Source organism: Sus scrofa, chromosome 14 (genome assembly GCF_054392235.1).
Source record: "Sus scrofa isolate SSC_HxYL_T2T_F1_AM1 chromosome 14, Sscrofa_HxYL_maternal_Yorkshire_Landrace_v2.0, whole genome shotgun sequence".
NCBI classification, from domain to species: Eukaryota; Metazoa; Chordata; class Mammalia; order Artiodactyla; family Suidae; genus Sus; species Sus scrofa.
The window spans coordinates 104,917,761-104,942,378 of NC_139396.1; the positions used below are offsets into that span (position 1 = coordinate 104,917,761).

Here is a 24,618-nt window from a genome sequence, read left to right on the forward strand (position 1 = left end):
TAGTCTTATAAGAGACAGCAGACTAATTTACATGCCAATCAGCCATGTATTAGTGTTAAAGTTTCTCCATATACTTGCTAGCATTGTGTCATCACATATTGCATTTCTCTGATGATTAATGATCTCGAATATCTTGCCATCTGATTATTTGTCATCTTTGTATCCTCTTTGTTGAAATATTTGTGTGTCTCTTTTGCCCATTTTCTAAATGGATTGTTTCTTTTTCTACAGAGTTTTAAGGAGTCTTTACATTTTCTAGTACTAGACTTTTGCCAGATACATGGCTTGCGAATGTTTTCTCCTATTCTATAGCTTATCTTTCCATCCTTTTAATAGGGTCTTTAGCATAGTGATAATTTTTTTATTTGGATGAGGTTCAACTTATCCATTTTTCCTATTAATGATCATAATTCTGGTGTCAAGACTAAGAACTTTGCCTCCTTCTTTTAAATTTATAGTTTTACATACTATATTTAAGTTTCTGCTTATTTATTTTGCTTATGAATGTTCCAGAATAAAAAGATCATATCCTCTGTCTACTGAATTTTGCACTTTTATAAAAATTATTTGGGAATATTTGTGTTACACTATTTCTGAATTTTCTCTTCTGTTTCATTGATCTACCCCTTTACCAATACCACCCTATCTCATTTACTATAGCTGAATAGTAAGTATTCAAACTAGAGTGAGTCCTCTCATTTTATTCATTATCAAGATTATTTTCAAAATTCTAGGGCCTTTGATATATTTTAAAGAATTGAAGATCTTCTATGATGGGATGGCTCCCTCTGGATGTGTAATAGTCATGAGTCTTATTTTGGGCATGTTGGCCTAAGTCTGGATAAGCCAAGATTGCTGTACAGATCATAAAACACTGGTGGTCACTGCTACTTGTTGTTTTTTACATTTTCTAACTTTTTGTTTAAAAATTCTAACTTTTCTGTGCATCCATTCTCCTCCTGAATCTCTGATCATCTTTATGATCATTACTCAGAACCCTTCCTTGGGTAGATTGCCTATCTCCACTTCACTTTTTTTTTTTTTTCCTGGAGTTTTCTCTTGTTCCTTCATCAGGAACATGTTTGTCTGTTGCCTCATTTTGTCTAAGCTGTTATTTGTATTTTAATATATGAGGTCTGTTAGTTACATTTGACCTTGGAGAAGTGACCCTCCTTAGGAGGGGTCCTATGCATCCCAGTAGCGCACTTCCCTCTTGTCAGCCGAGCTATATGCTCTAGGGGTTCCCCTTAAGAGGGCTTCATGGGTCCTTCTGTTGTGGGCTATGTGGGTGGTGTGGTAGGCATGATTGGCCCCCAGCCCAGTTTGTTGCCAGACCCTGCCTTGTGCGAACACTGCTGACTACCGGCAGGCAGGTGGGTCAGGAGCTGGCTGACTGCAGAACCCTAGGAGGCCTCCCGGCTAGTGCTAGCTCACTGATGGGCAGAGTCAGGGTCCTGCAGACTCATTGCTCCCTGTCTGGGGGGTGAAGCCAGGTCTTAGGAGTAATGCCAGACTATGGGTGGGCAGAATCAGGTCCTGGTGTCTGGCTACAAGGTTCAGGGATCTCAGAGTTGGTATGAGATTGCGAGTGGTTGTGGTGGGGGGTGGTTCCTGATAGTTGGGTATGGGGCCTGGGGTTTCCAGTAGCTTGTTTTGGCTGCTAGTGGGCAGGGCCAGAGTTCAGCTGGTCCCAGGGGAGGGTCTGGCCTGCTGTATGGGCAGGCTGGGTTTGCAGGCTGGGGGATTGCAGTTTCCTTGCATCTGGTGTGGGGCCCCTGGTGACTGAAACTGGCTAGAGGCTAGTGCTGTCTTCAGGAGGGCAGGTGCCTGCCCACTTGTGGGAGGAGCCATGTGTGTATGGGCGTGTCTAGAGGCAGCTGTGGGCTCCGGAAGGCTTTAGGCAGCCTGTCTGCTTAAGGGTGGTGCTGTGTCCCTGCCCAGTCAGTTGTCTGGCCTGAAGTTTTCCAGTACTGGCACCTGCAGGCTGTTGTCTAATGACCACAATAGTGGTGCATCTGCCTCCGCACATAGAAAAAGCTCCCAATATGGCGGCCGCGAGTGTTGCTTCTCCACCGGCCCCTCAGGTAAACTCTCCTAGACCAGCAGGTAGGTCTGGTCCAGGCTTCTATCATATTGCTGCTTTGGCTCAGGGCCAAGTACGCGTGAGGTTTTGTGTGGGTCCTTTAAGTCTCTATTTCCCCGGTTCCTTCAGGTCCTGTGAGGTTCCCGAAATTAAGCCTCGCTGGCCTTCAAAAAGCCAAACGCTCCAGGGACCCGTCTTGCTAATGCAGGACCCCCAGGTTGGGGAGCCTGACGTGGGGCTCAGAACTCTCACTCCTGTGGGAGAACTTCGGCCATATAATTAACCTCGTTTGTGCGTCGCCCACCCGAGAGTACCAGATTGGATTATAAACGCGAGTTCGCCCCTCCTACCTGTCTCGCTGTGATTCTTTTATGTCTTTAGTTATAGAAAATCTTTCCTGGGAGTTCTGGTCCTTTTCCACGACGGTGGTTGTGCAGATAGTTGTGATTCTGGTGAGCCCATGAGAGGCCCAGAGCTCAGGCTCCACCATCTTGGCCGCTCTCAAGGGCTCCGGCTTCTCTGGTTCCTGCTACTTGCTTGGGTCTCTAAGATCTAGAGACAACATTCGGTCTTACAGTCAAACCTATCCCGGGATCTTCTGGACCGCAGGATACGGAAAGCAATTGGGATAGCTAAGATTTCTGAAATAAGTCCTACGGACCCTGCTTGGCCCCTAGTCCAGCTGAGGCTCTCTGCGTGAGTCGGGGAGGGTTCTTTTTCTGTTTGAGTTCAAGCAGCCAATGAGGAAACAGAGGCTGAAATCAGCAGAGCACAAGCTTTATGCCGTGGCCAAAGAATGGAGAAGCAGGAAGTAAATTCACAGATCAGCTTTTCAGAGGGATTTTTTTTTTTTTTTTAGGGATTGAACCCAGGCTGCAGTGGTGAAATCGCCAAATTCTAACCACTAGACCACCACGGAACTCCCAAGAGGGATTTAATTTTAAAGAGTAAAGACAAAGGGAGGAGTGAGGCTTACGATGGGCAGACACAAGCTTTAATCCACTGGGGAAGGGGCAGTGCTTTTTCCAGGGAGTAGGGTGCCACCCTCTTTTTATCCTTTATTGTTCCTACTGTCTATACACCAGTAGGTGTGTCATTTTATATGCTTATATAGTAAAATGTATAATGAGATCCAGGGTATTTTGGAGGTCAGATTGATGCCATCTTGAACTCCTCTGTCTTTTTATTTGTAGTTTCCTTTCTTATCTCTGGACCCTTTAACTTAATTTATGTTAACTTTTGCTAAAGGGGTGTTGGAGGATTGTGAGCAAGGACACTCCTGCTAAAGGTGGGGGGTTGACAGGTATTGAGCAAAAATCTGGAGCAGCTCTGGCAACATTAATAGAGTTAAATAAAATTCAGTATCTGGGATCTCAAAGGGAAGATGAAAGGATTCTTTTCTTCTCTCCCTCCTCTTTTATCTCTGCTTATCTTTTTATGTTGAACTCACGTTTTGCTATTGCAAAGAAGCTTTCTGGAGTTGAGTTGGGGGTCTGACAGTAGACTTAAACTTATAAGCTTAGAATATCATGAACTCCTAATGAGAGAGGAAGTGTATTGCTCTGGAATTCTGGAAGAAAAGTTCTGGGAAGGATTGTAATTGGCTGGACTTAGGTCCAGAAATTACCCCTCAAACTAAACTGTTGGTGAGAGGAATGGAGTATTCTAATTGGAATGGGGAATTGTGACTGACATCATCTTGATTGACATTATACATATAGTGTAAGCGGAAGCTTAATTCTACAATCCCAGGGGCTCTTTTTTTCTTTCCAAGGAATATCCTGAAAAATAATTTCTCTTCTTTAGAATGTGAACCATTTCTTGATTAAGATACATCCCAAGTATTTTCACTATTTCTGTTGTGTCTTGAGACTATTTTGGTTGTGTCTTGAGACTATCTACTATGAGAGTAATTGGTCAGCCCCCTTTAATGGAAAATAAGCAGCCAATCACTTGGTATTAAAGAAAAGTTACAGGTGAGCTCTTTAGATGATATTTGCTCAATGTGGCAACACCTGGGTTCTGGTGCCCAGAGGATTCAGAAAGGATCTGTTTGGCAGATGTACCAACTAAAAGTGATAGCACCTGTCATAATGACCTTTTGAATTTCCCTCTGGCTGTATCTCAGTATAGATCAAACTCAACGCTCTCCAAAGCCAGTCTTTGGCCTTCTCACATCTGTGGTAATTTAATGTATGGAATACCCTGCATATCTCCCAATTCTACCCCTCCATCAAAGCGCAGATCACTCTTTGCCTCTATAATCAATCTTATAAAACCTGTGGAATTCTTTCTCTGAATTCTAGAGTCACTTTATTCTCTTCTGTCACTGTAGTAAGCATACCCCAACTACCTGCTAAAGTACAGTGAGAAGCAAAGCTGTCCACTGATCTCAGTCTAAATCAGCTGATCCCCAGCTGACTCACAGATGTTTGAGATGACTGTTGGTCTCGGTCACTGCTTTGGGACAGTGTATTACACAGCATTTGCTGACTGATGTAGATCCTGAACCCTTGAAACACATTGTAGCATTGAAATTTCAAGTTATGGAACTTAAACCTTTATACTGTATCAACTTAATATTTCAAAAATTTTAAATTGTATGTCATCCATTAGCGATTGATTTGTTGATCTGCATTCCTGAAGAAATTGAAGAAATGTCAGGAGTCAAAGAGATAATTAATCAAACATGCTCTTTAGAAAATAACAAAAATGCTAACTCTATGTATCTTTGGAAAAGTGTTCAAAGTTATACAGAGAGATATGTAGTTCTAAATGCTTAATATGAACCAATAAAGTTGAAGTATGTACACTTGTAAAAGTACATAGAAAAATAACAAGAATTTTGATCGAACAGGACTCACTGCTGTGGAAGGAGGAGAGTTGGATTTGTTGGTAGACACAGGGAAGGGGATCATTATCATTTTCTGTGCATAATTTGGCAATGTTTAAATTTTTTTTTAAATTTTATTGAAGTATATTTGATTTACAATGCCATGATAATTTCTGCCATACAAAAAGTGATTCAGTTATATGTACACACATCCATTCTCTTCCAGATTCTTTTCCCATGTAGATTATCACAGAATATTGGGTAGAGTTCTCCGTGCTATACAGCATTGAATTATGTTTTCAAATACAGTATTTTATTTATTGTATACTTTTAAAAATAAGCTGCCTTGCAGGAATGACCACCAAAATGTTAAGGTTATCACTAGATATTATAAGCACAGCTGTATATTTTTGTTATTATGTGTATTAGTTTAGGTTCTCCTGAAAGTAAAGCCTGAAGAAAAAGGCATGCAATCAGGTAGTGTTTTGGGAGGCAAAATTAGGAACTGAAGTGAGGGAAGAGTGAGATAAAGGTGGGAAAAAAAGATATCACAGTGGGCAACAGATGCTCTGTTACACTGCAACCTCCTGAAAAGTATTCATAATTTTTTTAGAAGGGCTGAAGGCTGGAACATTTATCCATTCCCTCCTGACTTTCTTTAGTTGAGGGTTGACTCTCTGTGCTTCTAGGTCCTGATTACAGAAGGGCTCAGTGTTTTGCTGCAATGCTGAAGATGTTCTGGGGACAAAATTAAAAAAAACACCAAACACACACACACCTGGGGTACTTGAGGGATGATGCTGACAACACAGGATGAGGCTGAGCTTGAGTAGAGCTGTCAATGGAAGCTATGACTAAATCAGAGTTCAAGAGGATGTGATGCAGCATTCCATTCCATTATCATCATCTTTTGTTTTACCTTTCCCAGTTTTTCATAATGAATATATATTCTTTGTAAAGAGAAATAAAGGTTATACTAAAAGCATCCTGGTAAAACATACTTTGCTCCTCCATTACAAGAAGGAAGGATTATTAGAAGCATTTTTGTATTTGTATCCATAGCATCTATTTAAATATCTTACTGCCAACTTTAGAACTGCTTCTAATTTGCATGTATTTTTTAGGTTGATAGTAGTCATTAATTAAATACACTGATAAGGAAACATAGGTTTGCTGAGATACAGTGTGTAACAGAGATTCACTTTGAAAACCACAGCAAAATATAAAAGCTAAATCTAAAATGTTAAGAAAAAATATGAGTAAAAATAGATATATTGTTTTTGTATTCTATGATTTTATTCAGTAATTCTTCATTAGTTAGAAATACAGTTGTCCCTTGATATCTACAGTTAGGGAGGGAGATTGGTTACTAGAGCCCCCACTGTACCAAAAACCATGGAGGCTTGGGTCTCTTATATAAAGTGGTGTCGTGTAATGAATACAGTCGGCCCTCAGTATCTGCAGATGCAAAATTCACAGATACAGAATGCCCACTGTATTTTCATTTTCTTGCATAGCTCCCCTAAATGGGATTGGTCAACCCAGCAACATAAATTGTCCCTGATCTAAAAGGAAACCTCTAGGATTTGTCATCTCTCATGACCTCAGTAGTGAACCAGTCTTTCAGCACTGACATTTTTCTGTTTCCTCATCTTCCAGTAACCAATCTTTTTATTTTGTTTTGTTTTGGTCATACCCACCAACAGCATGTGGAAATTCCTGGGCCAGGGATTGAATCCACACAACAGGAGCAACTCAAGCCACTGCAGTGACAATGGACAATGCCAGATCTTTAACCCACTGTGCCACAAGAGAACTCCTTCCAGTAACCAATCTTTATAGGTATTTTTTTCATTTTCATTCTTATATAGTGATTTATATATCTATTCATTTATTCAACTAACAGATGTCTATTGAATTCTTACTGTATTCCAAGTATTATGCTAAGAGTTGAGGTTACTTGGTAACTAAGATAAACATGGCCACTGTTTTCATAAATCTGTAAGTTTTTTGTTGTTGTTGTTGTTGTTGTTTGGCTGCCCCATGGCACGTGGAATTCTAGGGCCAGGGATCAGATCCAAACTGCAGTTGCAACCTAAGCCACAGCTGTGGCAATGCCAGATCCTTAACCCACTGTGTCAGGCAGGGGAACAAACCTGCTTCCCAACGCTCCAGAGATGCTGCTGATCCCATTCCCAGTGGGAACTCCTGTAAGCTTTTTATAAACTGAACAGTTTTATGGTTTGACACAACTCTGTTTATCTACTTACCACCTTGGCTCTTCTTAAAGATGATTTTTTTGGTTAACTCAGGTTGTTTTTAAAAGTAACTCTATTTGGGGCAGTTATAGCCTTGGGATTTTTCTACTGCTGTAAAGTAACAGTTTTCCCTAAGTTTCTGTAACGGTGAAGGAATTTAATTTCACTAGCTGTTGGAAATTGTATAGTCATAGCTATACATTTACCTGAGAAACATAAATATTTTACTGTAACAGTGAATCATCTCCTTTAATAAATGCCTCATAAAAATAAGAATGATAAAATTAAAAAAAATCTTGCAAAGAGTTTGTTTCAGGAATATGCCACATTAATTTTCTTCATGTTTATATAGGTACTGATCTTTAATTTACTAGCCAGTGTTGTTTCAAATGCTAGATATATACTATTCTTTTTTTGAATAATGATTTTTATTTTTTCCATTACAGTTGGTTTACAGTGTTCTGTTAATTTTCTACTGTACAGCAAAATGACCCAGTCACACACATATGTATAATATACATTCTTTTGATATACACTATTCTTACATCAGAATCTATTAACTGTGAAGAATGATGATAAGGCCCCTCTGCCATATCTCTTTTAGGAAATGCCTTTTCTCAATCAGGACTGTCTTCAAAGGGACAGTAAGCACATTCCCTCCAGATCTCAACCTGGACTTTACATGCATATTTTCATCTCTGTCTAGTATCTTTACAATAGCAGAACATCTTGTCTGCTCCCATTTGGCACCATGTTTCCCCTCTTAAGCATTAAGGTCTTTCTTTGGTCTGTATTTATTTCATGGCCTGAAATGAATGAATCTTGGGTTATACTATTTGTCCTACCATTTCCTAAACTACTTGAAATAGAAACTTGTTTTTTAAAATGATTCAAGAACATGTAAATCTCTTTGCTTGAAACTAAATCTTAGCAATAGAGGGTTTTGCTTTAAAATGTTGATAAATTTAAAACATTTCACAAAATAAAATAGCATGGTGTAAGATTTACCTTGCATTCTAATTATTTGTTTAAGAAACCTACCCACAAGCTTCAATACATTTTAATAGGTGACTAAATTCCATTTTCTTGCTTTATATATGCTAAATAACTAACCCACAACAGGAATAATGTCTTTATTCCTTTAGTCATTAAGTAAGAAAAAGAAAATTGTAAAGGGATTTATAAAGAAAGTAAAACAGCACTAAGAAATACCCAAAATGTATAATTTACTATTTGAAGCCTTGTTTTTGGTTGTGAACTCCTTTGTCACTTCTTCTTTTAGCATTTAATTTTCCCAGCATTCATTCATCCAGTCTTCAAGTAAACATTTAATTATCTGTTATTATGAGTCACTGATTTAGGCACTGTTGTAAAAGACATGATCCCAGCAATCTAGGAGCTTAGAGAATAGAAAGAAAGATGGTACATAAATCAGAAATTGAAATGTTATATTGTAATGGTGATGTCAAGTCAGTCACCCATCCATTGATTCAGTCATTCGCTAATTCATTACTTGGTTCTCTAATATTTTGGAATTTACATGATATATACTAGCAATACAAAGACAAATAAAATTCAATCTATAACATCAACTAAACAGTATGTAAGAAAAGACACACATACACTAAGATGTGTCAATATAATAATAGAGATATGTGCAAGGCATATGGAGAAAAGAGAAGGGGAGCATTTATCCTGGAATAGAAGTTGGGGAAATTTTTCTCAATGATACCTGAGGAAAGAGAAAAGAGAACATTCAAGGCCTGAAATACCACGTAAGTAATGGCAGAGGCATGACACAATAATATGAAATGTGGGAGGAATTACACACATTTTCATTTTTCTGGATCATTATGCATAAAGGAGGGCATGGTGAATGAAGCCATCCTTCTTTGAAGTAGCTGTTCTTTGTCAACTTCCATCAGAATGCGGAGGAGATGTGATCATCAGTTTCTACTGTCCTCTTCCAAGTGTATGCTAAGTTCAACCTTCCTTAGTCTCAGATTCATTTCAGCTGTATTCTTCTCCACATCTCTTCCTCCACCTCCCCTCCACAGAAGTAAGAAAGGATAGAATTGTGAAAGTGAGCAGAATTTCATGATTTCCCTGAAAGCCACTGCTTGTCTGTGGGATGCATCACGTCTGTTCATGTTCCCTTACCTGAGGCAGGCTTCTCCATGCGTGTGTTTGAATTACGTAGCAGTGATCATGGAAACTCGTAGCATCTGGTATGCATAGAGACAGGTCAGTCAGAACCGATGCCCTGGGGTGAGAACTAGTCTCCCCTTACTCTATACATGTTATTACAGTAGTTGCTGATATGGGTGAGGTGCTGGGGGACCTGGAGGAGAGGTTGGGTTAGCTAGAGCAGTGTAGAACTCTGGGGGACTCAAGACTGTGGGTATTTACTAATTAGTAAATGGTATTTCAGTATTTCAGCAATCAGTTAAGCTATATTTGTGTGCACTGAATGACTGTTAGCCCTGTAAGGGTGCATGTGTTCCTGTGTGCCTTGCTTCTGCCTGTGTGTAGGCAGGTTGAATGTGATTCTAGAATTATTCTTTATTTCTAGCTTGGGTGATGACTTAGTGGGGTGACATTGAATGGGAAAGAGATAACGCAGGAGAAAAACAATTCAGAAAAAGTAGATTAGTGCTTTGGTTGCATATTTATATATGTTAAAAAGTTCAATTTTTATTTACTTATTTTGCTCAGACCTCAAGAGAGTTCTTGTTGGAGATAAACTGGATGTTTTAGGATTGTCAGTGTGTAGGTTATCAAGACACAAAATGCACAAAGCACACAGGAAAAGTTGATATAGTTACACAGTTGAAAATATACAATTTATTAGTGTCAAATATTTAACAAACCTTGTAATTAAAGCCGAACAACCTTTGAAGAATATGATATATTATGGCAGGCATTATTTATCTATTATTTATTTATTTCATTTTTGTTGGACCCGAGGCACATAGAGTCCCCAGGCCAGGGATCAGATCTGAGCCACAGTTGTGACCTAAGCCGCAGCTATGGCAATGCTGGATCCTTAACTCTCTGTACCTGAAGGAGGATCGAACCTGTGTCCCAGTACTCCCAAGATACCACCAATCCTATGTGCCACAGCAAGAACTCCTAATTATTTTAATATGTTATGAAATACGTCTTTTTTAAATAATGATTTTTATTTTTTCCATTATAGCTAATTTACAGTGTTCTATCAATTTTCTATTGCACAGCAAGGTGACCCAATCACACATACATGTATACATTCTTTTTTCTCACACTATCATGCTCGATCACAAGTGACCAGACATAGTTCCCAGTGCCGTATAGTGGGATCCCATTGCTTATCCATTCCAAAGGCAATAGTTTGCATCTATTTACCCCAAATTCCCAGTCCCTCCCCCTCCCTCCCCCTCCCTCTTGGCAACCACAAGTCTATTCTCCATGAACATGCAGTCTTAATAAACGAAACACCAACAACTCAGATTTCCCTTGTGGCACAGCTGGTTGAGGATCTGGTATTGTCACTGCGGTGGCTTGGGTTGATGCTGTGGTGCAGGCTTGATCCCCTGGCCTAGGAACTTCGAATGCCAGAGATGTGGCCAAAAAGAAACCCCAAACACCAATAACTCAACATAAAAAAATTTGGTAAATATAAAAAAATATGAATGACTTATAAACCTATGGGATGATTCTAACTCTAATAATTACATTAATATGACTTTATTTGACTTATCAAACATAAATCTAAAAATATTTTAAAATGAATAGTGCTGCATGGAATGGATCCCTATATGCTACTGTTGGAAGTGTTAAACACTGTTCCCTTTTTGGCAACTGATTTGATAATATCTATAAAATATTAAGTTAAAAATTCTATAGGCAAAGTATGCTGTAAATTTGCAGATGAAATCTGCACATACATGGCAACTTACGAACACACGTACATTTTCTGGTGGACTATTCAAAACACTTTTTGTTGTGGTTGCTTCCTTGGAGAAAGACTTAGGATACTGGTTAAAGTGGAAGAGTTCATTTACATGTTACATTTAACGTTTTACCATTTGCTTATGCTATTTTTACCCACCTTTTAAAAGAAAACCATTTTACATACATGTAAAGATTTTTTTAAATTACTTAATGAATTTTGTTACATTTATAGGTGTACAACAATCATCACAATCAAATTTTAAGGTGTTTCCATCCCAAACCCTCACTGCATTCCCCCACCCCCCAACCTATCTCATTTGGAAACCATAAATTTTTCAAGGTGTATGAGTCAGTATCTGTTCTGCAAAGAAGTTCATTGTGTCCTTTTGTTAGATTCCACATGTCAGTGATAACATTTGATGTTGGTGTCTCATTGTCTGACTGACTTCACTTAGCATGATAGTTTCTAGGTCCATCCATGTTGCTTAAAATGCCATTATTTTGTTCCTTTTAATGGCTGAGTAATATTCCATTGTGTGTATGTACCACATCTTCTTGATCTGCTCCTCTGTCAATGGACATTTAGGTTGTTTCCATGTCTTGGCTATTGCAGATACTGCTGCAATGAACATCAGAGTACATGCGTCTTTTTGAGCCATGATTATCTCTGGATAGATGCCCAGGAATGGGACTGCTGGATCAAATGGTAAATCTATTTTTAGCTTTCTGAGGAATTTCTCTACTGTTTTCCACAGTGGTTGCACCAATTTACATTCCCACCAACAGTGTAATAGGGTTCTTTTTTCTCCACAGCCTCTCCAGTACTTATTGTTTGTAGACTTTTTGATGATGGCCATTCTGGCTGGTGTAAGGTGGCACCTCTTAGTGGTTTTGATGTGCATTTCTCTAATAATGAGTGATGTTGAACATCTTTTCATGTGTTTTTTGGCCATCTGTATGTCTTCTTTGGAGAAGTGTCTGTTTAGATCTTCTGCCCATTTTGTGATGGGTTTTTTTTGTTTTTTTGGTATTGAGCTGTAGGAGGTGTTTATAAATTTTGGAGGTTAATCCCTTGTCAGTCCATTCATTTGCAAAGATTTTATCCCATTCTGTGGGTTGTCTTTTCATTTTGTTTAGGGTTTCTTTTGATATGCAGAAACTGGTTTCTTTTGATATGCAGAAACTTTTAAGTTTAATTAAGTCCCATTTGTTTATTTTTGTTTTTACTGGCATTATTCTAAGAGGTGGATCAGAGAATATATTGCTGTCATTAAGTTGGAGAGTGTTTGGCTTATGTTTTCCTCTAAGAGTTTTATAGTATCTGACCTTATATCTATGCCTTTAATCCATTTTGAGTTTATTTTTGTGTATGGTGTTAAGAAGTGTTCTCATTTCATTCTTTTACATGTGGCTGTCCAGTTTTCCCAGCACCACTTATTGAAGGGGCTGTCTTTTCTCCATTGTATATTCTTGCCTCCTTTGTCATAGATTAGTTGGCTGTAGGTGCGTGGGTTTAATTCTGGGCTTTCTATCCTGTTCCACTGGTCTATATTTCTGTCTTTGTGCCAGTACCATATGGTTTTGATGATTGTTGCTTTGTAGTATATTCTGAAGTCCAGGAGCCTGATTCCTCCAGCTCCGTTTTTCTTTCTCAGGATGTCTTTGGCTATTCTGGATCTCTGTGCTTCCAAACAAACTTTAAAATCTTTTGTTCGAGTTTTGTGAAAAATGTCCCTGGTAATTTGATAGGGATTGCATTGAATCTGTAGATTGCCTTGGGTAGAATAGTCATTTTGATAGTATTGACTCTTCCAATCCAAGAGCATGGTATGTCTTTGCATATGTTTGTGTCATCTGTGATTTCTTTCATCAGTATCTTATAGTTGTTTTTTTTTTTTTTTTTTTCCCTCTTTTTCTAGGGCCACACCCATGGCATATGGTGGTTCCCAGGCTAGGGGTCTAATCAGGTTATAGCAGCCGGCCTACGCCAGAGCCACAGCAATGCCAGGTCTGAGCCACATCTGTGATCTACACCACAGCTCATAGCAACTCTGGATCCTTAACCCACTGAGGAAGGCCAGGGATCGAACTTGCAATCTTACAGTTCCTAGTCGGATTTGTTAACCACTGAGCCACGACAGGAATCCAGCATCTTATAGTTTTCAGAGTAGAGGTCTTTTGTCTCTTTAGGTAGGTTTATTCCTAAGTATTTATTCCTTTTGATGCAGTGTTAAACAAGATTGCTTCTCTAATTTCTCTTTCTGATCTTTCATTGTTAGTATATAGAAATGCAGTTGATTTCTGTGTATTAATTTTGTATCCTGTGACATTGCCAAATTCATTGATGAGCTCTAACAGTTATCTGGTAGAGTTTTTAGGATTCTCTAGGTATAGTATCATGCCATCTGCAAATAGTGATAGTTTTACTTCTTCCTTTCCAATTTGGATTCCTTTTATTTATTTTACTTCTCTGATTGCCCTGGCTAGGACTTCCAAAACTATGTTGAATAGTAGTGGTGAGAGTGGACATCCTTGTCTTGTTCCTGATCTCAGTGGGAATTCTTTCAGCTTTTCACCATTGAGAATGATGTTTGCTGTGGATTTGTCATATATGGCCTTTGTTATGTTGAGGTAGGTTCACACTATGCCCACTTTCCGAAGGGTTTTTATCAGAAATGGGTGTTGCATTTTGTCAAAGGCTTTTTCTGCATCTATTGAGAGGATCATATGGTTTTTATTATTCAGTTTGTTAATATGGTGTATCACACTGATTGATTTGCAGATATTGAAGAATCCTTGCATCCCTGGGATAAACCCCACTTGAACATGTTGTACAATCCTTTTACTGGATTGTTGGGTTCGGTTTGCTAGTATTTTGTTGAGTATTTTTGCATCGATGTTCATCAGTGAAATTGGCATGCACTTTTCTTTTTTTGTGGTATCTTTGTCTGGTTTTGAACAGGTATCAGGGTGATGGTGGCCTCATAGAATGAGTTTGGGAGTGTCCCTTCCTCTGCAATTTTTGAAATAGTTTCAGAAGGAGAGGTGTTAGCTCCTCTCTAAATGTTTGAAAGAATTCTCCTGTGAAGCCATCTGGCCCTGGACTTTTGTTTGTTGGAAATTTTTAAATCACAGTTTCAATTTCAGTACTTGTGATTGGTCTGTTCATCTTTTCTATTTCATCTTGGTTTAGTTTTGGAAGATTGTACTTTTCTAAGAATTTGTCCATTTCTTCTTGATTTTCCATTTTTTTTAGCGTATAGTTGCATCTGGTAGTCTCTTATGATCCTTTGTATTTCTGTGATGTCCGTTGTTACTTCTTTTTCATTTCTAATTTTATTGATTTGAGTCCCATCTCTTTTTTTCTTGATAAGTCTGGCTAAGGGTTTATCAATTTTGTTGATCTTTTCAAAGAACCAGCTTTATGTTTAATTGATTTTTTTTGTTATGGTTTCCTTTATTTCTATTTCATTGATTTCTGCTCTGATCTTTATGATTTCTTTCCTTCTGCTAACTTTAGGTCTTGTCTGTTCTTCTCTCTCTAGCTGCTATAGATATAAAGTTAGGTTGTTATTTGAGCTTTTTCTGGTTTCCTGAGGTATGCTTGCATTGCCATAAACTTCTCTCTGAGAACTGCTTTTGATGTATACCATAGGTTTTGGAGTGTTTTATCTTTGTTATCATTTGCTTCTAGGTATTTTTTAATTTCCTCTTTGATTTCTTCAGTGATCCACTGGTTGTTTAGTAGCATGTTGTTTAGTCTCCACGTGTTTGTGTTTTTTTCAGGTTTTTTTCTTGTTGTTGATTTCCAGTTGTATAGAGTTGTGTTTAGAGAAGATGCTTGATATGATTTCAATTTTTTTTAAAGTTACTGAGGCTTGATTTGTGGCCCAGAGTGTCATCAATCTTAGGGAATGTTCTTTGTGCACTTGAGAAGAATGTGTATTCTGTTGCTTTTGAATGGAATGTCCTATAAATATCAATCAAGACCATCTGGTCTAATGCTTCATTCAGGGCCTGTGTTTCCTTATTGATTATCTGTCTGGTTGATCTGTCTATTGCTGTAAGTGGGGTGTTAAAATCCCCCACTATTATTGTGTTATTGTTGATTTGTCCTTTTAAGGTTGTTAGCAGTTGCCTTATATATTGTGGTGAACCTATGTTGGGTACATGGATATTTAAAATTGTTATATCTTCTTCTTGGATTGATCCTTTGATCATTAGGTAGTTTCCTTCCTTGTCTCTTCAAATATTCTTCATTTTAAGGTCTATTTTTTCTGATATGAGTGTTGAGACTCCAGTTTTCTTTTGATCCCCGTTTGCATGAAATATTTTCTTTCATCCTCTCACTTTCAATTTGTACGTGTCCCTAGAAGTGAAGTTGGTCTCTTGAAGACAGCATATATATGGGTCTTGTTTTTGTATCCATTCAGCCAGTCTATGTCTTTTGGTTGGGGCGTTTAGTCCATTTACATTTAAGGTAATCATTGATATGTGTATTCTTATTGCCATTTTATTAATTGCTTTGGATTTGTTTTTGTTGCTCTTTTTTTTCTTCCCTTCTTCTCTTGTTCTCTCCTCTTGTGGTTTGATGACTATCTTTAGTGTTGTATTTGAGTTGTTTTTTCTTATTTGTTTGTGTATCAATTGTAGGTTTTTGGTTTGCAGTTACCCTGAAGTTTTGATATAGGGTCTATATATATATATATATATATATATATATATATATATATATATATATATGAGATTGTTTTAAGTTGTTGTTCTCTTAATTGCAAGTTCATCTCCAGTGTCCTGCATTTGTACCTTCCTCCTCTTGTGATTTCTGATTTTGGTAGCATAATTGTCCATGGATGATTTCATATCTATGCTATATTTCACCCTTTCCTGGTGGGCATTGTCATTTGTGGTATTTTTGTTTCTGGTTGTGGCCTTTTCTTTTCTGCCTTTAGTATCTGTTGTAAGGCTGGTTTAGTGTTGCTGAATTCCCTTAGCTTTTGCTTAAAAGCTTATCTATAAAGCTTTTGATTTCTCCATCAAATCTGAATGATACCCTTGCTGGGTAAAGTAATATTGGTTGGAGGTTTTTTCTTTTCATCATGTCAATTATGTCATGCTACTCCCTTCTGGCCTGCAGAGTTTCTGCTGCAAAATCTGCTGATAACCTTGTCAAGGTTCCATTTTATGTTACTTGTTTCTTTTCCCTAGCTGTTTTCAGTATTTTCTCTTTGTCTTTAATGTTGGTCGGTTTGATTATTATATGTCTTGGGGTGTTCCTCCTTGGGTTTATTTTATATGGTACTCGTTGTGCTTCCTAGATTTGAGTGAGTGGTTTCTTTCCCATGTTAGGGAAGTTTTGAACTGCTATCTCTTTTAGTATTTTTTCTGTCCCTTTCTCTCTCTTTTCTCCTTCTGGCACCCCTATAATACAGATGTTGGTGCATTTAATGTTGTCCCAGAGTTCTCTGAGATGCTCTTCATTTCTTTTCAATCTTTTTTCTCTTTTCTGTTGTGCATCAGTGCTTTTCACTGTCTATACTTCATCTCGCTTATTCGTTCTTCTGCCTCCTGTATTCTGCTGTTGGTTGCTTCTAATGAATTTCTTATTTCAGTTATTATATTTTGCATCTCTTCTTGCTTAAGTTTTATATGATGTATTTTTTTTGCTCAGTGTTTGCTGTAAATTATCAATCTTTGCCTCTAGCTTATTTCCGATGTCTTGCATCATCTTCAGCATCAACAATCTAAAGTCTTTTTCCTGGAGGCTGAGAATCTCCTGATTACTTAGCCGTTTTTCTGGGGTTTTTTCTTTCTCCCTCATCTGAGTTATAGTTCTCTGTCTTTTCATTTTTATAGGTTTTTGGTGTGGTGACCTTTTTTGCAGACAATAGATTTATAGCCTCTCTTACTTCTGGTGTCTGCCCCCCTTGTGGCTAAAGTTGGTATGGGGGCTTACTGTAGGCTTCCTAATGGGAGGGACTGGTGCCTACCCACTGGTAGGTGGGGCTGATTTCTATCCCTCTGGTGGGTGGGGCTTTGTCTGTGGGTGAGATTAGAGGCAGCTGTGTGCCTAGGATGTCTTTAGGCAGCCTGTTTACTGATGGTTGGGTCTGTGATCCCACCCGGATTCTTGCTTGGCCTGGGGCTCCTCAGCACTGACAGGTGGGGCCAGATTTTCCCAAAATGGTCACCTCCAGAGAAATGCATGCTGATGAATGTTCCCAAGAGCTTTGCCTCCAATGCCCTTCCCCCACAACAAGCCACAGTCACTCCCTGTTTTCCCAGCATATCCTCTAAGACCTGCAGTCAGGGCTGATCCAGATTCCTATGGAGACTTTGCTTTGCCCTGTGACCCAGTGCATGGGAAAGTCTGCATGCACCCTTGAAAAATGGGGTCAAGCTCCTGCTCACAACTCCCACTGGCCTTCAGTGCCAGATGCTCCAGGGGCTCTTTCTCCCAGTGCCAGATCCCCAGGCATGGGGATTTGATGTGGGGCTCAAAACTCTCACTCCTGTAGGTGAGTCTCTGTGATACAGTTACTTTCCAGTCTGTGGGGACTTCCCACCCGGGAGGTATGAGATTTCTTATATTGCATAATCACCCCTCCTACCTCTTGATGTGGCCTCCTCTTTGTTACCTGGAGTAGGATATTTTTTTGAAAGTTTCCACTCCTTTTGGTTGAAGGTTGCTCAGCATTTGTTTGTAGTTTTTATGAGAGAAGTTGAGCTCTAGTCCTTCTATTCTGCCATCTTAATCCTGTCTCCCATGCATGTAAAGATTTGATAGAAGTGTTTATATATTTAGACATAGGAAGTAATGCTACAGATTTATAAATATATTTCAGAAATATCCCTAACATATCAAACAGTTTCAAAACACTGATGATTTGTATGCAAATTACTCAAGTTCAGATGAACTTAGCTTCTCTAGAGTTTGGAAATTTAAAGAAAGGAGATAACTTGCAGTAAGACTTTTGGGTCTTAAGAGTCACATTTACACTTTAAAGTGAAAAAATGAGCTATTTATAGTACCATTTTTACTGCCTGTCATGTGCCTAAACTAACGGCAAATCTGGTGATTCTATATTTTATCCCTGTGCCCAGACCACCATGAGATTATATATAAAGAAAGTAAAAGATTAATCTCCCTGACTTTTCTGCCACAAAAACTCAAATATTTACTCTTTCCTTTTGGAATATATTTGCATAATAAAGATTTTATATTTTCTAGGCTTTTATGAAACTGGGAGAAAAATAATTTTATCAGCTATGAGATTTACATGTCAATATTGAATGAGGACAGGAGAAAAAAATGGGCATGTTTACTTTATTTCAGAAGGGAGACAGTCTGAAAATGATCTGGATTTAGGGTTTTGGTCTTACTGACTAAGGCAATAGAGGAAAATTGAAGTTATTTCTCACTTCTCAAGTCATTGTTCAAAATTCAATATAGCAGAAATTTGACATAAAACTTCCTTTATTTCAAAGCCATATTACTTTGTATTAAACATTCTTATTTCACCACGTAGGTTGTCCTTTGTCAAGAGTGTTTCAGAGTCCCTCCCTGTGCTCCAACACTCAATCGATTTGTAGATTTCCATAGCCTCTGCAGATGGTTGTCAGACTAAAGTTATATTACTTTAACATATGTGATGTCAGACTATCACATATGCCTGGCAGACTAGAGTTATATTATTTTACCGCATGAGATGCAAATCCATAAATGCTTTCCTAGGAATATCCGAACAGGTAAATTATTCCAACCAAAATGAAAAGATAGTATTAGCAAATTTTTTAAAAGTACATAATCAACTTTAAAATGTTAACACATTTCTGCTTCTAGGCAGGTATGTTTATTTGGCTGTTACATGTTTTCCTTAAGTAATTCAGAGAAAATTACCTAAATTTTCTTCTTAATGAAACGTGACTTTCTGTTTTCTAGAATATTGTATTTATGTGTTAATCTGGAGGATATACATGAAACTTAAAGATATTTTAATTTTCTTTTTGTCTGCCCCTGTGGCATGTTCCTAGACCAGGTATCGAACCTGCCCTATAGCAGTGCCCCCCCCACCCCCAATGGCTACAGTGATGCTAGATTCTCAACCTGCTGCACCACAGGGGAATTCTGAGGTTATTTTAGTTTTATTTCTTAGAAAATTTAATTCATGCTGACAAATATCTAGATTTTTGAAATGAAAGAGTCTAAATATAGTACGGTATTATATATGAACTTGTTTCCAATATAATTGTTCTTAGTTTTCAAATGATGAAATTAAGAGAGTAAAACAACTTGCCCAAGGATGCAAAGCTATTAAGAACAAGAAAATGTGATCCCTGAGCTGCCTGGCTGGAAAACCCCACTCTGTTTCCACTACCCTGCAATTCTCTGAACTGTCTTTTCTCTCCATCCTTGAAAGGAAGCTGCACAACTTTCACTAAGTATTTTCATCATTTGGAAAGATACTGTGAAAGTACTTCCCCAAACAGATCCATTGGATTCACAGTAAACTATAATGAAATCCTAGAAATTAGTGTCCAGTAAAGCTTAACAGATCTCCACCCTCTGCCTGCCTTGAGGCTGCACAACACAGCCTGGCTTGTTTAATCAGTGTTCTCCTTTGGAACTCTTTGTAGCTACAAGGCTATGCTCTTGGGTGTGAGCTGTGGCCATGAAATTGAAACAAGCTAAATGACCTACATGGAACTATTCCAGACCAGCTCCATAAAACATTGACATTGACTAAAATTAATCTGTTCTGAGCCTGTTGCTGTTAGAGGCGCCAAAGAAGTCCCTGCAATCTTTTGGCCTGAAAAAAAAGAAGTAAAGGGAAGGCGCAGCTCTAATGTGAATTTTCAACCTTGGTATGATCATGGAAGATTTTCTCCTTACTTATTCTTTTAAGCACACAGCTCTCACAACCATTCTCTTGGATGCCATACAGTGGAAATATCGACCTGGATTCAGTAGGTAGAGAAATGTTTACAATTAAAGCACCATGTGATTAGAAAGTCTTGTTTTATATGGGCATGTCATGAAAGATGAGTTTAACTCATCTGTACAATTGAGTTCTGACCACTTCCTATTCACCTCCCCCCACCCCCACCCCCACCCTGCTGGTGGAAGAATCCTATGCCCTAAGCTATACAAAGTAAGTAAACATATGATGCCCAACAGTAGTTTGATGAGATTGGCAGTAATTATTTAGTCACATATACTCAAACCCAAAGGAGGAACACACTGCAGCATGAAGGAGAGGGGCTGGAGGAAACAGGCTTTATAGTAACACAAGGATGAGATGTCCTCAGGTTCCTTTGGAAGGATGTGGCTTGTTTGAATAATTTGATGGATTGGCAGAGAGGTGAAATCTATTAGGTTGCGGAGGAACCACTGGGGACTAGGTGGGTGCAGCTAGTATGACTGATAGGGGAAATTGCAGGGCTGGGATCCTTTCCCACTGGGTGGGGGTATATCTGGTGAGAGCAGGAGAACGTGTCTAGTGAGGCTCAAACATGTCAAAGCAACATTTGAAAATTTAGATCTATGATATTGATATCTACAATAATTTTTTACCACCTGGAACTCTGAGGGAAATCAATGAAATAAATATGTGAAAATAGTGAAATGAAATGTATTTTAAAAATCCTCATTTATTCATGGAAGCCTTATTAGAAAAACTTAAAGTCTAATTCTTTTCTTTTTTTTCTTTTTGGGGCTGCAGTTGAGGTGTATGGATGTGCCCAGGCTAGGGGTTGAGCCAGAGCTGCAGCTGCCAGCCTACACCACAGCCACAGGAATATGGGATCCAAGCTGTGTCTGTGACCTATACCACAGCTCACAGCAACGCTGGATCCTTAACCCACTGAATGCGGCCAGGGATTGAGACCATATCCTCATGGGTACTATTTGCATTCATAACTCACCGAGCTGCAACAGGAACTTATTTCTTAGTTTGTATTTATGACTCAATATTTATATAATAATTTGTTAATAATAAGTATAGAATATACTTTAAATCTTATTCATGAGTTTACTATACTTCTTGCCATTAATGAATAGGACAGCACATGTACAGCTATATATTTCTATACATAATGTAAATCCTCCATTGAAATAAATTAAAAATGGATTTTGTGGGTTATGCAAGTTGTCATAAAAAGAGAAATAGACCAAATAAGTCAACACAGTGACAGCCTACAAGGTTCAAAAGTCCCAAACACTACTCTTAGTTTTAATAATTTGCTAGAAGGAATCATAGAACTTAGAAAAGCCACTGTACTCACGGTTACAATTTTTTACACCTGAAGCCAAGGGAAGGGAACAGCAGGCAGCATCCCAGAGTTAGCAGGTGTGAGCTCCCACTTGTCCTCTCTATATGGAGTTGTTTGAATGGCACCTATTTTTCCAGCAACAACATGTGAAAATACATATGGAGTATTGCTGAACAAGGGAAGTTCACCCCAGCTTCAATTTCTGGGGTTTTCATTGGGCCTTGGTCATGTACAAATGAGTGGCCACCTATATGGCTGCCCTTAGTCTCCAGACCCTTTAGAGTTTGAGTTGATAAGTGTCTCAAACTCTTAGGCCCTAAATTATATTAGTAAAATTGACAATCCGCATGTCTCAACACCTCTAGGCAGTAAAGGCCACTCCTGTTGGACAGAGGACCTTCCAAGGATTCATAGGTTACCTCCCAGGAGCCAGGAGGAAAGACCACATCTCTCTTTGGGCAAGGCCAATCCTTAAATGCACACTGGTATCTCTTTCTAGCTCTAACACTAATGTACCATCTTTGATAGCATTGGACATGGGTTTCCTCACCTGTAAAATAGGAGGGCCTCATTGGATCAGCATTTTTCACACTTAGCTTTGAGGAAGATTGGAGGACTTTAAAAATTGAGATATTATTGAGTACAGAGATGAAGCCTCTGGGAAGCTGTCTCAATCAAATCAATTCAAAGCAGTTTAGATAGTGGACTTTTACCTAAGGCTTAATAGAAAAAAGTATTCTTCTAATCACTTAGAAATTGAAAATCCCTGAAAAATCCATAGTTTCAGTGGTTCCTTCCATGTCTAATGTTGGAGGATAATATGATTTTAAGAAAAGAAAACCTGTTGTCAGATTATTATTTGGATACTTTGTATTTTAATAGCATAAAGATAATTTTGTTAAAATTCTAAAATTATCCTGGCTACTTAAAATTTCTCCTAGATCTGAGCTGCTCATGATGATTCATAATTATAATAATAACATTCTTTGATTGGTGATAGTTAATGTAACATAACCTTCTTAAACTTCTCTATAGATACTGTCTTGAACTCTGTTATGTAAGTGCTATTTTTCCATTTTCCAGATAAGTATTTAGCTTTCAAGTGTATAAGAATCCATTGCAGTCAAAATATAATAGAGTACTGAATGCTTCTGTAAGATAAATATATGTAAATTTTTAGAAAATATCAAATACATTTTAACTAGATACTTTAGTATAAAGACTCAGAAGACAGAAATCTCTGTATTATCTATTCCAACCCTATTTATTCGACTATCTCAGTGGAGAAGTTAGAGCTAGACCCTTGCTCTAAAGCTTTTGAGTCTTGCACATAATTCAGATAACTTAGAATCCTAAGATGTTTGAATTGTAAACTGAAAAGAATTTGACATATTTCTCTCAAATAAAATTGCAAGCTACATTACCAAGATTAAACAAAATTTGAAAGATACCCCGAGGATGCATAGAATAGGAGTTAGTTGACTTGAGTGTTAGTTAGTTCCAGCTCTGAAATTCATGGATTCTGTGTTTTCAAATATTACAAAACTCCATTCTCATCAATTTTCATGTGTCTAATGAGGGGATTAAGCTGAGTCCCTGGGTTTTTGCAGTGCCTAAAGTTGATTGCCTGGACTTGTTATAGTTTAGCTAAGTGTAAGATATTTACAGCCAAAAAACTTAGGATGTATTTTTTCCTTATTTTCTGAAAAAGCATCTCGTATCTACATCACTTGTCAGTGATTGCTTCTCACAGGGCATCTGGGTAGGTTCAAAGTCTGCTAGGACTCCACTAGTTTGATTCTGTATATTTTATGCAGTTCTCAAGTTTCTTTGCTTCCATCATAAAATTCTGTTTGACTTTATAAAAGCCTTGGCATTTGTTTTCCAATTTATTTGACCTTTGAGAACAACCATACACACTCCCAATTTTGCCACTCCTATTAAATTACCAGCTATAAAGGGTATGCTTTTTGCCGCAGCTGCCAGTGGTTACTAAGAAACCATGCTATGTGGTTCCAAGGCCATGCAGTGTTACTGTTTATGTAATGTAGGCTATGACATCACATCACACCATGCTTGTGATGAGTCAGGCATCTTTTATTCCATAGCTGGTGTGGAGGTGAGAACAGGCAATGCCTTTAGTATAACCAGATCTAGCAGTGGCTATTACAGAACCACACCACTAATATGTATTACAAAACCGGGCCATTTTGTTGTAATTGGATAACATTCTTAGCAACAGTCATTCCCAAGCCCTTAGTTTATCTTGTTTGTAAGCAGATGGGATTGTATATATGGATCAATCACTAATTAAGGTTTACTCTCCAAAGAGCATCACCCATTCCAACCCCTATGTAATAAATAAAACTTAAAACGTGAATGTAAAAACAACAGCATGCTCAAGTGAGAATGCTCCCTTGAAAGCAAAATAGTTGCAGCCATCTCTGAGTATATGAGCTAATAGCCAATAGAAACCACAATTCTCTGTGAAAAGCTGCAATTGGTAACCAATACTTTAATTTCCACAAAGTTATTCCACATTACCAAGAAATTCTGTATGTTCTCCAAGCTGTATTATAAAAAGCTTATATTTAAGCTAAAATCACCACAGTAATTAAAATGCATAGTACATTTTGGGTTCATTTTAAATGAGTGAAAATTTTCAACTAAATAAAGTAAAACAGACCAATTAGGAAGCCATCTGGGTAAAATTAAATCTCAGGAAATGACAAGTAAAAATGTGAACCCTTAATAGTGCCCTAACTTCCATTGGTTCTCAGAAGTTTTATGTTAAGTAATATCTAACCCTTTAAATTGGTTAGTGTTTCTCAACCCTAGGTAAGTCTTATAATCATCTATGTAAATTAAAATAAATACAAATGCCCAAACTCATTACAAATATCTTGTTTTAATCAATATGTTGTGGGGTCCAGGCCATTTCACTTTAATGTACAATTAGGCTTTAGGACCCCTGACTTGGTATACTTATTATCATCAAATTCCCATTTTTCTCATTATGCAGTAATAAATTATATCTTCCATTTCCCTTGATTCTGGAAGTTATATTATCAATTAATTTATATGTTACATTTTGGTTTTTAGAGTATATTGGTAAGATAATGTAAAATATTTTCTTAATGTTTCTATAAAAAAATCACCAAAATGTTAACATTCTTGAGTATTCTTATATGCTAATAAGGGGTGCTTCTTTCCTCCTCTTCATCCTCTTCTCCTTTCAC

The 24,618-nt window shown here is 37.9% G+C and overlaps 1 protein-coding gene and 1 long non-coding RNA gene across 6 annotated transcripts in view; one reads left to right on the forward strand and one right to left on the reverse strand.

Annotated features, from left to right (window-relative positions):
* The window catches only part of LOC146396914 (uncharacterized), a 225,114-nt gene extending 222,337 nt beyond the window's left edge, over positions 1-2,777 (reverse strand). For all 5 annotated transcript variants that reach the window (XR_014828199.1, XR_014828198.1, XR_014828200.1 and 2 more), the window contains exon 1: positions 2,434-2,777. Coding sequence is in view for 2 of the 5 variants with exons in the window: in XM_084997462.1 (XP_084853588.1) it covers positions 2,434-2,573 (140 nt within the window). In the remaining 3 variants the exon portion in view is untranslated. The remainder of the gene's footprint in view (positions 1-2,433) is intronic.
* LOC146396915 (uncharacterized) overlaps positions 1,954-24,618 on the forward strand; it is a 343,709-nt gene continuing 321,044 nt past the window's right edge. Inside the window, exon 1 of the long non-coding RNA XR_014828217.1 lies at positions 1,954-2,084. This is a non-coding gene — a long non-coding RNA (uncharacterized LOC146396915). The remainder of the gene's footprint in view (positions 2,085-24,618) is intronic.